Raw genomic sequence first — 15,631 nt, 5'->3', positions numbered from 1 at the left:
GATATCGCAGTTCTCCAACATATCAAAAAACTACATTTCCTATCAGCATTATGATTGACAATCAGCCTGTCCAATCACAGAATCTGAAGTGTTGAAACTACCGCATTGGGCGGGGCTCTGTAGCACAAGAGTGGAGGATATCGGCGGGTAAACGTTTTATCACACGCTTTGAAATGTAATTTACCACAAAGCCTGATTCATTTTTTTGATTTCCACGCAACGGGTTGTGACGAGAGACGAAAAAAAGCGTTTACTAATGTGAACGAGGAGCGATGACCACAGGAGGGATCGTCCAACGAGAGTAAATGAGAGGTAAGTGGAAAGAAGGGCCCGCCGTGGTAGCCGGAGAGCTGCGGGGAAAAGTGGGTAGCGCCGCCTGACGGACCGCCCGACGAACCCGGGAGCCGCCGTCAGGAAACCGCGGTGTCGAGAAACAGGTCTGCAGTATCGGAGGGAGCGCCGCCAACAGCTCTCCATATGCCATCACACACTGTAAACAAAGATACGAATCACATTTGTGAGCAAAATCAGACATCGATTAGTTAGCTTATAGTGAGCTGCCGTACTGTTAGCAGCAGAGGGCCTTCGTTTGGCGAAGGGCTACAAATTGCGATGTTTATTCGCAGGATTGTCCCATAGTATCCCCGTGTCTTTTTATTGTAAGGACTGTGACAGATGTAACGTCACTGTGCCAAAAATATAACACATTAAACCATTTAACGGCTACTACATTCGTGTCTTTATATCTTTATTTTTTGTTTGTTTGCCACAGGTGTGATCTGCCTTCTGGATGAGAAAAGTAACATTAGTCTTGATTCACTGAACGCAAGTTTCACTCCTCCCCTTTCATGATACACTTGTAGCCTGCATAAGACGATACACACAATCCAGTACCAGCATGGCTGAGCGGCAGCAGGAGGAGGATGAAGGCTTGTATGTGGCGCACCAGTACATGTGCAGTGAGTGCCACCAGCTTTTCAACACCCTCGAGGATGTGCTGATCCACCAGCAGATCCATACTGGCCAAGAGGGGGAAGGAGATTGTGAAGGGGAGGCAGGAGAGGCCATGGCCATCCAGAGTGTCCCAGAGATGGGGCACAGCCAGCATTACCAGTGTCTGGAGTGTGGGACCATCCTTGTAAATCCAGAGGAGCTGCTGCAGCATCAGGAGATGCACATGAGAGAGGCTGGGATGGAGGTGGAACAACAAGGTGACGTTGGTATGTATGTGATGAGCAAGCGTGAGTGTGCTGAGATGTGAGTAATGCACTGTAGATTTGCTGTAATATATGCACGCCTGTGTAAATGTGCATAAGTGTTTTTATCAGAAAATGCATTGTAATATAACACTTTGGTATATGAACTGAAGCAAAGATTCCTCATGCAACCTGACTCATTTGTAAGGTTGCTGCCACAGAATATAATGTTTTTGTCATTTGCATAGCTAAGGATAAGAACATTGTGTATGTATGTTAACATTGTGTGTGTGTGTGTGTGTGTGACTGATTGCCAGAGCTGTGTGAGGTCCTGGAGACAGAGGAAGATGGGTCAGAAGCTCAGGTGTCGAGACCGGTTCAGTACCAGTGTCTTGACTGTCTGGCTCTGTTTGACTCAGCTGAGACCTGGTTGGAGCACCGGCGGACCCACAGCAGGAGCAGCACTCACAGTAACACAGAGACCACGGTAAGTCCTTAATGCTAATTTACAAGTCTTTTTGTAACTGTCTTAGTTCTTTATAATTTACTCAGGTACTTTGATTAGGGGTCATGGTCAATCAGCCTCTGATAATCTATTACTAATTGTCTATTGATAATCTGACACTATTACTATTTTAAATGAAAATACAAGTATCAAACATTGTTTAAACTCTGTAGGACTTTAACTGAATATAAACATTTGGTAACCTGTTTTTTTTTTTTTTTTGTTTGGCTGTGTAACAGGAGTATTTGCTACAGCCTGATGGCACCGTCACTCCAGTGAACAATATGCAGAGTTATGTGCTAAGTGAGCAGCAGGCTGGAGAGATCCTGGCACAGGTAAAGATTTAAACACCTCAACAGAAGCATGAAGGATTTTTGTGGTTTCACTGTCTTAAAGTTCTGTTTTGTATATTTTTGTGTGTATCTTCCAGGTACTTGCAATGCAGCAACAGCAGCAGCAGCAACAACAGAAGAAACATCAGTCTGTCTCTAAACCTGCCGCTCCCTCCCGCTCCTCTCTGTTGCCCCCTGTGACGCCGACCCCTGGCTCTGCCACCATGCACCTGCAGATTCTCACAGCTCAAGCCCTGGCAGACAACTCCACTGCTCCTGGTCAGCGTCGCTCCAAGCTGCCTCCTCTGTTGCCTGCTGTGGGTCGAGGCTGTTTGACAAAACCAGGTGTCGTGGAGAATGGGGTCCAGAGACTGGAGTTAAGGTTGGCCTCCAATGTCCAGGATGACACCCAGCAGCAACAAACAGAGGTGGTGGTAATCCACCCTTATGAGTGCTCAGAGTGCTCCCTGCTCTTCCAGACTCCAGAGGACTTCCTACAGCACCAGGGAGAGCACTTTCTTGGTCAGGACAAAGAGAGTGGAGAGTCAGGGGTTATGAGTGGTTTCGAGGAGGGGCACGGAAGGAAAGAAAGTACAGAGAAGGTTGAAGACATTGGTATTAGAATAGCAGAGAAGAAAGCAGCAGTTTGGGCAAAGACACAGCAGTGTGAGCTCTGCAACCGCACCTTTAGTTCCATGAATCGACTGGCTGCTCACAAACGTGTGCATGAACAGGGCACGCACGAATGTCCAGAGTGTGGCAAGGTGTTCAAGAAGGCAACATCGCTGCAGACGCACATGCGCAGTCACTCAGGTGTGGCCAGGTACCTGTGTGTGGACTGTGGCAATGGATTCACCACTGAGATGACTCTCATCATGCACAGGTTAAAAAAAAAAAAAAAAAAAAAAAGATGTCTCAGCAGCTGAGATGAGAAATGAGAAACCATCAAGTGTATATGAATTTCAGAGGTATTTTCTGTGTTTCGTCATCTTCTCCTGTTTTCTTACAGGAAGTCCCACACTGCAGACCCTCTTCACAAGTGTCAGTTTTGTAACAAAACCTTCACCAACATGACCAAGTACCTCTACCATCGTCGAACCCACCTCAACCGGGATTCGTTTAGCACATCTGCTCCTGTCTACATGGTAATACAATAAGTATATCTGTCTCCTGATTGTGTCCACAGCCTTAAACAGTGAGGCATTTCAGTTTGACTATTGCCCGTCATCTTCTCTAGGTCTCGGCTCCAAGACGAGCTTCTCTCTCTGCTCTGGAAATCCTGCAGAGAGCAAGAGAGAATAGGAATCCCCGCCTTGATGAGGACAATCTGCTGGCCCCTCTCACAGAAGAAGAGATGGAAAAATTGGGAGAAGAGCCAATGCAGTGCGGTTCTCTGAGTGAAGTGGATAAGCAGAAGGAGGATGGCAACAAGGAGATGTCTGCCCCACTTGAATGCAACACTGATGACTCCCAGCAGGTGCAGGATGCCATCAAGTCTGGCTTAGCTACAAATCCTGCACCCCTGGATCACCCTGGTGTAGGAACCACATCTAGCTCCACTGACTCAACAGAAGCTGCATCTTCAGACAAAGGGCCTTTTACTTGTCGTTCATGCTCTAAAACGTTTCCCTCCCAGATGCAGCTAGTTCACCATCGTCGCAAGTCCCATGTGACTGAGCGCAGCTTTGTCTGTGGCATCTGTGGAAAGTCTTTTAAGAAGCAGATCCACGTGCACAACCACATACGCACACATACAGGTGAGAGGCCTTTTCAGTGTTCTGACTGTGGCAAAACCTTCTCATCTGTAGCTAATCTGATGAGACACAACCTCATCCACTCTGGCCTGCGACCATACCGCTGCGATGTCTGTCACCGCTCCTTCTCCCAGTCCTCCAACCTCCGTCAGCACAGCCTGCTGCACTCCAGTGCCGCAACGCTCTGCTGCCCTGACTGCCCCGCCACCTTTCGCTGGCCCACCAAGTTAGCGACACACCGCTACACTCAACACCCAGGTGCTCCAGCCCCTTTTCCCTGTCCTCACTGTGACGCTGGCTTCTTGACCAGGAGGCAACGAGAGAGCCACTGTCTGGAGCAGCACCCCACCCTGGTGCAGGCTGCTACAGGAATAGAAGTGGGCAAAGAGCCAAACAACCATGCAGAGTTGGGCAAAGACCTGACTTCAGAGCTCTCTTCCTCAGCCACGGTAGAAACGGAATCAGGGGATTCAGCCAGTCTCGTGCGTGGGGGCCTGGATTGCAACATTTGTGGGAAGAAGCTCAATTCTCCTGCCAACCTGCGACTTCACAGACTAAGCCATTTTTCTATAGGCCCCGGGCGGCCACGGTGCACCCCAGGGAAGCGCCCTAAAGCCCACCAGTGCCCTGTTTGTGGCAAACTGTTTGTGTCTTCCTCTGGAGTTGCACTTCACCAGCGAGTCCACACTGGTGAGCGCCCCTTTCCCTGCCAAGTGTGCGGCAAGCGCTTCCGTCAGAACACACACCTGAGAGAGCACCTGCGCACACACTCAGGTGAGCGGCCGTTTCGCTGCGAAGTGTGCGGAAAGGGTTTCATCCAGAGTATGCATCTAGCTGAGCACCGTCGAACACACACAGGTGAACGGCCACACGTTTGCCCCCTGTGTGGCAAAGCCTTCAAGACCTTCTCGAACCTGAGGAACCACAAAAAGACCCATGTCAGGCAGCAGAAGCTGGATGAAGAGGCCGCCGCTCAAGCTGCAATGGAGACCAGCTCTGCTGTGGCAGTGGTGGATGCATCAGCAGTGGAGCTCGCTACCAGACAGCCACAACTCATCCAGATCCAAGCCTCAGATCTTCAGCAGGTCAGAATTGATCTCCATGGCACTTCACAAAAAAAAAAAAAAAACATAAAACTGCTATTTGAAGGCATTTTGTTAACACAAGCTGGACTGCATGGCAAATAAGCTCTATCCTGTCCTATTAACCATTACTTACTGTGGTTTCTCTTTCCTCTTCTCAGACACAGGGCACTCCAACTATCATGTGTAACGAGTTTGGGGAAACCATTGCCATCATTGAGACCAGTGAGGGGGGGGGCACTGCCTCTGGAGCAGGCTTTGGAGATCTATCACACAGCTTTGGAGAACGGCCTCACCATGGACACAGTTGCTGTGGATGGAGTGCAGCTCCTCTGAGAATGAGTTGAAGGCACCAGTCTTTTTGTCAAATTGATGAGTTCAGTAATGATCCTAAAGACTAACTAACTGATAACTACTGTGGGATCGACTATTCAATTTGTTGTAATGATTTATCAGAACCACATATTTATGTACTGAAAAAAGAATGCTAAAATGGAGAAATGCATATTAAGTTTAGACACAGACCAAAGTATGTTAACTTCCCTCGTTTACAAATATATGAGGGATCCGAATCAAATGTTTTGGGATGATGCATATGGAAGTGAAGGATGGGGAATTCACTATGAGTAAGGACCATTGGATGTGCCTCAGATAATGTTTGATTCAGTTCGTCATCAATGAGATGTGATTTTTCTTGTTTAAAGGGTTGTGCTGCTGAAGTTAAGTATTCTGTTGTAACTAAGTTAAAATCATTAAATGTTTTTTCAAGATGACCAACAGTGAGTGAAACTATCTGTCGTCACCTCTTAAACTGCGGAGATGATCCAACTTTAATCAGGTGTTACATTAAAAGGGCTGGGCTGAGCTGTGCTTGGCTTTACGTAACATTTTTGACTGGCTCCATAAATTGTATTTTCTGCTTAAGGAAAACCCAATTTTCACATTGCCAGCGTTAAAATCACTTTAATTGAACACCTATTTGCATACTTAAAGATACAGATACAAACTTAAATTATTCATATAAATTCCTCTCTTGAATACTGGAACAGCAAAACAAGAAGTATAACACAAAACATTAATAGCCATATTTATTGTTTTTTCCATGTCATGTTTTACCTTCAGTAATGGGTGTCTCCAAAGTCAACTTGTGTTCAATGACAGATTTTTTCTTAATAATATAATGAGTCTACTGACTCTACGGTAATTATTTACAACACAACCAAGTCTTGCGCAAAGACACAACCAGTATTATACCCTACCAGCTCTCTTTGATTCGTTACCCTCCCCTTACTTCCCCCAGTTTTCTCTCCACCTGTCTCAAAAGGAGGTGAGAGCAATAAAGTGACAAAGGGAGGAAGGAGGGAAGGAAAGAGGTGGAGGAAGGAGATGTACAAGTGTTGAGGCTATGGAATCAAAATTAGCGAGGGGCATAGAGGCATACAGGGTTGTCTTAAAAACATACGGGTTATTACTGTTGAAAGGATATAAAGGTCCAGGTTGTGTTTGTCTTCCTCTTTCAAATAAAACCCTAAAATTAACCACAATGCAGGTGAGAGGCTAGTTAGGTGAAGACTACAGTGGAGGAACCGTACAGGTGAGAAGCAGCACCTGCCTCCAAAATGATATATATATATATTTTTAAAAAAAAAATAGTACAAGAAAACATAAAGGAAACATCTGGCAGCAATGAGAGCAGAACAAAGGATCAGGGTTCACTGCAATGATATGAGGAGTAATTATAATAACCATAGGAATAGTACAACAACAAACTGAGTATGACTATGTTAAATACAAATCAAATTATTTTTAAAAAAGTTAATAAAACTGCTTGGCAATAGAGGATTAAGGCTGTAATAGCCTGACCTCTATAAGTAAGAGCCAGGATGTGCCCGATGACTCCGACCCACCTCCTTCCTTTGTGGTTAGTGAATGAGAGGCACAGGAATGCTTGGTTCCTACCTACTGGCATGTGCTAGAGTCAGTCGCAAGAAGGGAGGACCTGGAATGATGGCACTGCCAGAAGTCCACTTAAGTATCAGTCATTTTTTCAGTCAATCCCAGTAGACCTCCCCTGAAGGTCTACATATATGAGCAATAAAATGGAGAAAATTATCTTTCCAGGTCCAGAGCAGTGAGTTCTCTTTTCAAATTAAATCATATCCGGCTGTTAAGGGCCCAGCCCTTGAATGTCAGCAGAAACAAGACACAAGCTTACAATAGTTAACTCTATGTACAGTTTGTTCCTCAAGCAGATGTTTACTGCTTTTACTCCTCTAATCCTATTAAAAACAAATATCAAAACATATAACGTCCTCTGTTTTACTGCTGACCTTTCACAGTCAGAAAGGGTTGAGCAGGTCTCTCTATCCAAAATGAGAACCCTTTCTTCTTCAAGGCAAGTGAGTGCAGCTGTATACAATGGTCCTTCGTTCACTGGCATCAATGGGAGCTTTCTCCAAGATGGTTAATACAGAGTGCTAATTCAAGTGTGGGAATTCAGTTTGTAGGGTGTGTGTGCATGTGATAGTTTTTGTGCCACTGGTTTTTCGCGTCCTTTTTTGGTACAAGGGCAACAAATAAAAAGTCCCATAGAATCTCTCTCTCTCTCATAGGGTGCCTGTTCAGGACTGAAAGGAATCAGGATCTAACCAAAGGAGAGAAGAGTGTGGATTTAAAAAAAAAAAAAAAAAAAAAAGCATGTAGGGCTGGAAAGGTGCAACTTCAGCAGTCACTAACTTAACTGAGCAATCTAATTTTTCACCATCCCTCATCTTGAAGAGTCCTGTGAGTCTCGGCAATCCTCTGGGCTCGCTTCTGTCCCATGCTCCATTTCTTCATCCTGCAGGTCCCCGGCTCCTCTCCCAGGGCATTCTCCTGACTGAGAGCTAGAAGGTCCAGGAAGGGAGCTGGACGAGTCCGAGCCGACCAAACCGGATGCATCAGAGGGAGCAGCTGTCTGCATGATCTTCTGCCTGACCTCCCTGATCTTCAGCTGGAGACACACTTTTGTGGGAAATATGTCAGAGTATCTAGTCTGGAAGGCTGCAGTGGCCTGAGCTGGAAGCAGGATGACAAAGAGTGAATGTGTGCTAGTGGAAATTTATTTGGAAAAACACATCAATACGTATAGGGTGTGTGTCTGCATCTTACCTGATGGAAAGAAGCCCTGCTCCTGGAACAGCTGCATGACGAGCGCTCTCCTCTGGTCCAGTGTTCTTCTCAAGGAAGAGTATGGCACCTTGTCAAACTCCAGTTCTGCCAGGATGTCTTCACCGTCTGTAGCTGGGAGAGGGGGGGCACAGGTTGAATCTTCAAGAAAATGGTAACAATATTGAACAATTTCATTTACATCCCATCAGTCTAGGTCACATTTTCAAATTGGTCCAACATCAGTTTGCCACAAATTAAAAATCTTCCTTGCTTAATCGTAACATCTTGTACCATAACCAGAAGTATTTGTAGTAAATCTCTCTTACACTGCTAATACACACATTCTACCAGAAAAAAAAAATCAAAAAGAGAAGATCAAAGAAGATCTGAAAGTGTGAAAGTGTGTGTAGCATACTCTTCTGTTTTTCTGTTACCTGCTCTGTCAAAGGTGAAGATGTCTCCCTCACACTTGGCGGCACTTTTAGGCGTATTGGGCTCTGAGCTGCAGCTTGAGCGCCGCCGACTCTTTCTTTTAGGAGACACTTGATCGTCAGTGGCTGAGTCCAAATCTAGAAGCACATAAACAAGTAAACATATAAAATGAGCAGATCAAGTCTTCAGTATCATCATATTGTACAAACAGCCTTTGCCACACTGCCAATCCTATTTGAGACCACCATTTTAATGTTAACACTAATAACAGTCTGTACATACACGTCTAACAATGAAAAAAACAATAATGGCGGAGATAAAATTGACTTAGTAGTATTTAGTAGGGTCCATCACAAACATCTGTAAGGACTAATAATATTGTAGAGACAGATCTACCTGTGTTAAATGATAGCAGCTATGAGTTGTACGCCAAATGCATGACAGTTGTTCCAACTACAGATGGAAGTGTTAAAGCTTTTACGTAGTGCATCATAAAATGTTCTTTAAAAGGTGACCTGTAGAGTTCTTCCTCTTACGGCGATAGCTGCCTAGAATGGCGCGGGGTGAAGTGGCCAGACTCTGCAGGGTGGGTGAAGGCAAAACCTCCTCAGGCCGAAACTCTGGCAGCTCGGCAAAGCGCTCCTCGAAATACACGTCCGACAGCACCCTGCCAGACCAACACACACGCATACCACAAAATGCAGTGTATATACACTGTCACACAGAAATTTCTACAACCTTGTAGTAAAGATTCTCAAAGGTGTTAACTCACTTGTCCACAGAGTCAAAAGTTTTCTTTAAAGGTGGTGGGCGAGCTTTGACTTTCTTGGGTGTAGGTCCATCTTTGTCAGTCTGGGGGGGAGGCAGGACGGGTTCTGTTGGAGGGGGTGGAGGAGAGGAGGGCAGGGACTCCCTCCATCCAGCCTGCACAGAAAGTTTAGTTGAAGTATTTTTTTTTACAAGTCAGGGATGTCATGTGTCAACAACTGGCTAGTTCTTTCCTGACTTTGCTAGACCTGAAAGCCAACATGTGAGGCTCCTCACCTCTTTGGTGGTTGTAGTTTCCCTGTGCCTTGTATCAGAGGAGTCTGCTGCACTGGAGCCCTCTGGGGGTCTGTCAGATGATGGTGGGTCCTCAGCAGGATGTATTGAAGGAGATCCTGTATGCCCTGCTGGCTCAGGATCAAAGGAAAAGTGACTGTTGGCTGAAGCTTCTCTCTCTCGCTCCCTCTCCTTTTCCCGCTCTCGCTCCCTGTCTTTCTCCCGCTCTCTCTCCTTTCCTCTTCCTCCTCCTTCATAGCTGCCCACAGGGATGTTTGCCACTGTTGCCTTTACTTTCTGAGGGGTTCTGACAGGGAGCGGAGTTAATTTGGGTGTACCTGGTGTGCTGCCTGTAAGACAGAAATAAGAAAAATAACAAATGAAATAAGTCACTACACATTACAAACATGAAATGTCAGATAGTCTAAGACAAAAACAATGCATGCAGCCTCACCAGGTGTTTGGATCTGATGTGGAGGACTGCAGGGCCTTAAGGACACAGCAGAGCCACTGGGGGGTGCAACTGAGCAGCTACTGCTGGAGGTCTGCATCTGCCTCTCTAGCTGTCTGTCCGAATACGTCAGCAGTTCTGTCTGCCTTTCAGCCACCCTGTCAATTTGTCCATCTGCAGGTCTGTCTGCCTGCCTGTCTGGATGTGGGTGCACAACTGAGGAGGAGGTTGCTGTGTGTTTGGGCAGGATGTGAGGGGAAGAACTGGAAGGGCTAGAGACAGAGTAGACCACGCTGGGGGGTACTGCTGTCATGGAGACCACCCCTGTTGCCATGGTGACACTAGGTGAAGGAGGGTAGATAGCGGTGACTATTTGGCCCCCGGAGCCTGAGGCTGGGGCTGAGGTGGAGGGCTGTGGAGACTGAGCTGTGGCTAGGAGCGGTGGCTGACCTGGGTGAAGGAGACAGGAAGCCCAAGAGATTAAATACTCGTTTTCTATAATCCATACAACTTTTACATTCATTTCTATATTTCTTCTCAGGGGTTGATTAACATAATTTAATGTTTCTAGTCTCTTGCTTCCTGTTGGTTCCTGTCAATGTGGTGTGGATTTTAGCAGGCCAACTGTGAGAACCAAGTAGTGAGGGCCAAGTTGTGATCACTAAAGATTTTGTTAAAACAGACGTTGGTATTCAAGAGACAAAATTAGATATTGCAGTGCTCAGCAATCAAAGGTTCTTGTGTTGAGGTTGTGGTGATAATTTGCCAAAAATATATTAACATTACAAGACTAGAAATGTATTTGATAGGTTAGCTCTGCATAACTGCCACATTTCATGTATGGTTTAGGTCATGTATTGAACGTAAACAGTTTGGGTTTAACAGAAAATGTGATCCACTTAAATTAAGTGGATTGTAATATTTATCTGTTCACAAATGCAGTGTTGAGCTGGCACAGAATGAGACAATACAGTGTATAGTTGGGATTTACATGCTGCTCTTTATGTGGGTGTATTATTTAGCTGAATTTAGACTTTAGTGTCACTGTACGTATGAGAACATATGCGTCTATTGTTTGGAGACAGTTGCATTTATACCATAAGTGTCAACAGATAAGAATGTCAACATTCTGACCGGGTGGCGCTGTAACAACAAAATACTACTCGTGCCTCCCAACACAGCGTCACATCAACCAGTTGGCGTGCATGTGACGTGCAGCTCCACACACTTAGCAGTTGAGATTTGAGAGGTGTTCATGTCGGAATGTCTCCATCCATCAGTGACCTATGCTTACCCATAAAGCCCTTTGCTGCGCAGGTATGTGTCGACGCCTATACACAGCTGGGGACAAATCTATATTAAATTTTTTGTTTAAATCATATGTTAATTAACACAGAAACAGTGGACTCTCCAAGATAAATGTAACAGACACATTGGCTTATGTTATTGTGCACAGGCTTTAATTGCTTGGTTTCTGGGAAATCATGGTTTGTCTGTCAAAGCTGCCCCAATAAACGGCAAATATTGTTTTTAGTTTTTAAAATATGATAACCTTTAGCTTTCACCAGCCATCAGAGACTCACATAATTTCACCAATTGGATGTTTCTTCCCAAAATACACCATGGAAGTCAAAGTTAACATTTACATACACAAGCTTTAACCTTCCAACCGTAAAAATGCTCCAACAAGGGAAAGATGAATGGGACTTTTACTTCTGGAACCAGGGGCCTCTATCAGCCTTGGAATGACATAGTTATCTACAGAAGATTTATTTAATAAAACATTTTATTGACACTTATTAGTGGGTTGGTTATATTTGTTGGTTGGCTGTACACTGTTGTAGTATATATGCCCCCCTTTGTTAATATAGTTTACAAATAAAGAATTAGCATCTGAAGAACACTAACTATAAATTTGTCTCCCCACAATACAGACCTGCAATCAGCGGCTGAACAAGAGTCTGTCCAGGTGGCGCGAGGGCTGTGAACCCGAGTGTTGCTAGGGGTGAGGGAACATATGCAGAGCCAGGTACTGGCAGTGCTTGCTGCGTGGGGGAAGAGCCTGTTGTTGTGGAGACCAAAGGCAAAGTGGATGGGACCCCTGGAGTGGACTGGACATAGGTAATCCTGGATAAAAGAAACAGGAGAGGTGATTACCCCAGGAATAAAAATCAAAATGAAAAAGGCAAAGAAAGAAACACAGAGGGAGCAAAAACTAAATTGTTGTAACAAAAAAAAAATAAAGATGTAGTACTGGTGACAGAAAGTATTGAGGTACAATAATAAGGCAGAATAGGAACGATGGGAACATAGACATGATCAGAAAAAAAAAAAGAGGAAGACAAAAAGAGAAGTGCTGCAGCGAGGGTCAGAGGGTGAGTGTATATCAGAGCAAGCAGCACTGGATGACTAGTTCTAAATGTATGTATGTGTATGTGTATGTGTATGTGTGTGTGTGTGTGTGTGTGTGTGTGTGTGCTAGGAGCTGAGACGTAGTGTGGGGGCGGCAGGCAGAGGCAACTTGGGCCACCAGCAGCATGACTAACACATCCAGAATAGAGCTGCACTTCTACAGTTGCACCCCTGCTGGAGTTTTTGTCTCGCATATTGTCTGCTTGCTATGCTTTAATAAATCCAGACCACTGGACAATGCAGCTTTCTGATGGTTTGTGTTATTTAACTCACCGAAATATAACTTTACTCTAATGTCTAAACTAGAAAGAAGAGGTAATATATTTATTTGATAACACGTTTAACAGTAATCAGGAAAAGCTTCTGCATTAACTTAAGAGTGTTTTCTGTTCACCATGAACCACTCAGAACAGAACTTTCTAGTTTCAAGCCTCAATAAGAGTAAACTGGCCAATTTGGAAATGTCAGAATAGCCTTTTAACATCTGTCCAGTGGTTCTGATTGCTTTTTATTCTTGGACCACAGATCCACATACATACATGCATACTCACTTTGTCCAAGATGGTTACAGGGGACTTGTCTTAGGTTAAATCAGGTTAGGTTAGGTTTACACATTTCAGATTCTGAATCACTTCAGAATCTGGGTGACCTGCCTTCTCTCATTTAATAACTGTGTGAGTAGTACCTTCTGAAAAAAACTGTGCTTCAGCAAAGCTAGTCCATCTTTTTATGTTTATCCATGTACTGTAACTGTTTTCCAGATACATATTTAGAAGCATGCCTAACTCATTTTTGTTACATATATTATTAAATATATAAAATATTTACAATTTCTCATACATACAAAACTTACAATTATGAAAACGCCTCCGAGACCAAAGGTATTTCAGGATTGAAAGGGGTTTGTTGTTAACCTGTTTGTCAGAGCTGAGTCAAGCTTTACCAACATGCAATTTGTTTATAGCCCTTTTCAGACATCGGCTCTGTAACATTGCTAGCTTCATCTATCTGGTGATGAAATGCGTACCTTGTGGACTTTCAAACACAGATTTCCAATTATATAACTAGCCATGTTGACTTAGCCATCAGTGTTACAAAGAGAGCTGCAATGCTCAGGCATTAAGGGACCTCTAAATAGCTTTTTTCCCCTCATCACATTGCAGCACTCTGACTGGAAAACAGCAGTAAGTTGGCAGACACTGTCATCAAAGAAGACACTTTATGTTCAGGGTTTGATTGTTAACCATCTATAGCAGTGGACTTGTGCCTGCTTCAGTAACTCAAGTGGCAGATGTAAAATTTTACTCATTACATCAAATGACATCAAAACATGTTTTTTTAACATCAACTACTTTCAGATAAAATGAATCATCAAGGAAAACAAAACAGTGCTACAAATATTTTGACTTGAAATGTAAGGCTTACGAAGACATACATTCAATAGATGTATGCAACAACAGTCAGTCATCTAGATCATCATAGTGTTCTGCTTGGTCCTAAATAAGCAAATTAGTTTTTTTAAATATATTTTACACAGTATTCCTGTTGCTGTCCATCATGTTATTAAATCAGGAGTGAATGTCCTAGTGCAAAATGAAAGGCACATAAACAGTTGCTGACGACGTAGGTTCAAGAGGTATAGCATCCACTTTCAATGGATTCTGTGTGTTATTTCCTACCTGGTAGGTGCTGGTGGCAGTAGTACAGCCTGGGAGGGAGCTGATCCTGGAGCCACCACGGCAGCTGTGCCTACTGTCACAGGGAAAGGGCTGGCAGGGTGTACGGCTCCACCTTGAGGCAGCTGGGACTGGACCACAGGCATGGGAGCTATCTGGATGATCTAGAGAAGCATGCAAAGTGGAAGCCATAAAGAGATTTGTAGGACAAATACAAATTTATGAATGGGCAGCGAGTCAATTTATTTTTAAGAGGCTTTCCTGTCAGAGTGGGGGGGGGGGGAAAGTGAAACTGTCATGGCAGTGCCTCCAGGTAAGTGGTCACTGACCTTGCTTCCAGTCTGAGCACCATTTTGAACAGGAAGTGGTGGAGCCACAATGGGAAATTGCTGGGCAGGGGCTGGCGCAGTCCGTACTGTTGCCATGGGAACCAGCATTTTACCCCGGAGCACCGGAGATTGCGTTTGCACTAAGGAAAAGAGAGAGAGGAGAGTGAGCATTGTATTAGGCATCATTACAGATTATTATGTACTTAAGGCCTTATCATAATTGAAATAATCTAAAGCTCTCACCTCTAGTTCCTGGGCTGACCACTCCCACTGCTGGACTGGACGTATAGCCTGTTAGTGAATTTGTACACTGCTGCTTTCCATTAGCCAAGGACACATGTGCAGGTGGAGCTGTGGGCAGGTTGAAGATACTGGTTGGCTGACTGAGCTGTTGAGGTGGGCTCTTGGGGTTGGTGTTGGCAGGTAGGGTGGGCAGGATGTACTGAACTTGCGTGATAGCTTTGCCTCCAGGGGGTGCCAGGGAGGAAGCAGGAAGGAACTGGGGCTGAAGCAGGGGCAGAGGCAGGGGCCCATTGGTTTGGCTATGTGTTGCTGAAACAGTGGGGGAGGGAAGTGCCTGCTGTTGGGTGTGCTGAGGCTGGGGGGAGGGCGTGATGAGCTGTACAGCAGGTTGGGCAGACAGAGCTCCTCCTAACACCAAATTAGTCACTACACCACCTGGGCCCACACCTGCACCTACAGGATTAGGAGATGATGAAGAGTAGTACCCACCCCCTGTGGCTGTGGCCCCGCCTCCTGATCCTGAACCAATCAGAAGTTGCGGCTGTTGCTGGGGGGTTAGGGACTTCCTCTCTGGTGGAAGCGGGCTGGAAGAAGTGCCTCCATCTCTGGGTTTGCTGGCGATGGGGAGTGGTGTACTGATAACAGGACGCATTACATTGGTTACCACTGTAGAGGCCACCCTCACAGTGCCAACACCCATGAGTGGGTTTGCACCCACTGATGAGGATGGAGGCCCTCCAGCTGGAGTAGTGGAGATGACAGACTGGCCAGAAGAGAGGGAAAGAGCAAGATCTTGCACTCCTCCGCCTCCTCCATCTCCCACAAATGTGTCCTTATCCTCTCCCTCTCCTCTTTCCTTTCTCCTGTGATCTGAAAAGCCTACGCCTCCTGACCTTCCCTCATCATAACGTTTGCTAGTGGGGTAGGATGACAGTGAGACGCTCCTGCCATGAGGGGTATGTTGTGAGGAAGATGATGATGTGGAGGAGCAGATGACTGGAGCGAAAACTCTCTAAAATGGAATACAG

The 15,631-nt window shown here is 45.2% G+C and overlaps 2 protein-coding genes across 9 annotated transcripts in view; one reads left to right on the top strand and one right to left on the bottom strand.

Moving 5' to 3' along the window:
- Positions 1 to 118: 118 nt before the first annotated feature.
- znf526 (zinc finger protein 526) lies at positions 119 to 5,642 on the top strand. Of its 2 annotated transcripts, none has more exons than XM_026317441.2 (8): positions 119 to 312; positions 773 to 1,211; positions 1,514 to 1,683; positions 1,941 to 2,036; positions 2,132 to 2,916; positions 3,043 to 3,178; positions 3,271 to 4,872; positions 5,031 to 5,642. In XM_026317441.2, exons 2-8 carry the CDS (start codon positions 899 to 901, stop codon positions 5,214 to 5,216), a joined length of 3,288 nt encoding a protein of 1,095 aa, XP_026173226.2. In that variant the 5' UTR covers positions 119 to 312; positions 773 to 898; the 3' UTR covers positions 5,217 to 5,642. The 2 variants fall into 2 exon arrangements, with proteins under 2 accessions (XP_026173226.2, XP_033181504.1); XM_033325613.1 differs by having other exon boundaries at positions 773 to 1,220.
- A 174-nt stretch (positions 5,643 to 5,816) lies between these two features.
- Positions 5,817 to 15,631, bottom strand: part of cicb (capicua transcriptional repressor b) — a 35,382-nt gene continuing 25,567 nt past the window's right edge. For 3 of the 7 annotated variants that reach the window (XM_026317415.1, XM_026317413.1, XM_026317414.1), the window contains exons 11-21: positions 14,604 to 15,615; positions 14,361 to 14,500; positions 14,035 to 14,195; positions 11,880 to 12,070; positions 9,947 to 10,393; positions 9,496 to 9,842; positions 9,224 to 9,375; positions 8,967 to 9,127; positions 8,454 to 8,588; positions 8,020 to 8,178; positions 5,817 to 7,926 (exon numbers count right to left, since the gene is read on the bottom strand). In XM_026317415.1, the coding sequence (XP_026173200.1) occupies positions 7,637 to 7,926; positions 8,020 to 8,178; positions 8,454 to 8,588; positions 8,967 to 9,127; positions 9,224 to 9,375; positions 9,496 to 9,842; positions 9,947 to 10,393; positions 11,880 to 12,070; positions 14,035 to 14,195; positions 14,361 to 14,500; positions 14,604 to 15,615 (3,195 nt within the window). In that variant the 3' untranslated portion in view covers positions 5,817 to 7,636. The remainder of the gene's footprint in view (positions 7,927 to 8,019; positions 8,179 to 8,453; positions 8,589 to 8,966; positions 9,128 to 9,223; positions 9,376 to 9,495; positions 9,843 to 9,946; positions 10,394 to 11,879; positions 12,071 to 14,034; positions 14,196 to 14,360; positions 14,501 to 14,603; positions 15,616 to 15,631) is intronic. The other 4 variants (XM_026317418.1, XM_026317417.1, XM_026317420.1 and 1 more) reach the window with 4 other exon arrangements.

Source organism: Mastacembelus armatus, chromosome 16, assembly GCF_900324485.2.
Source record: "Mastacembelus armatus chromosome 16, fMasArm1.2, whole genome shotgun sequence".
NCBI lineage: Eukaryota > Metazoa > Chordata > Actinopteri > Synbranchiformes > Mastacembelidae > Mastacembelus > Mastacembelus armatus.
This window is presented reverse-complemented; position numbering and strand designations above follow the sequence as displayed.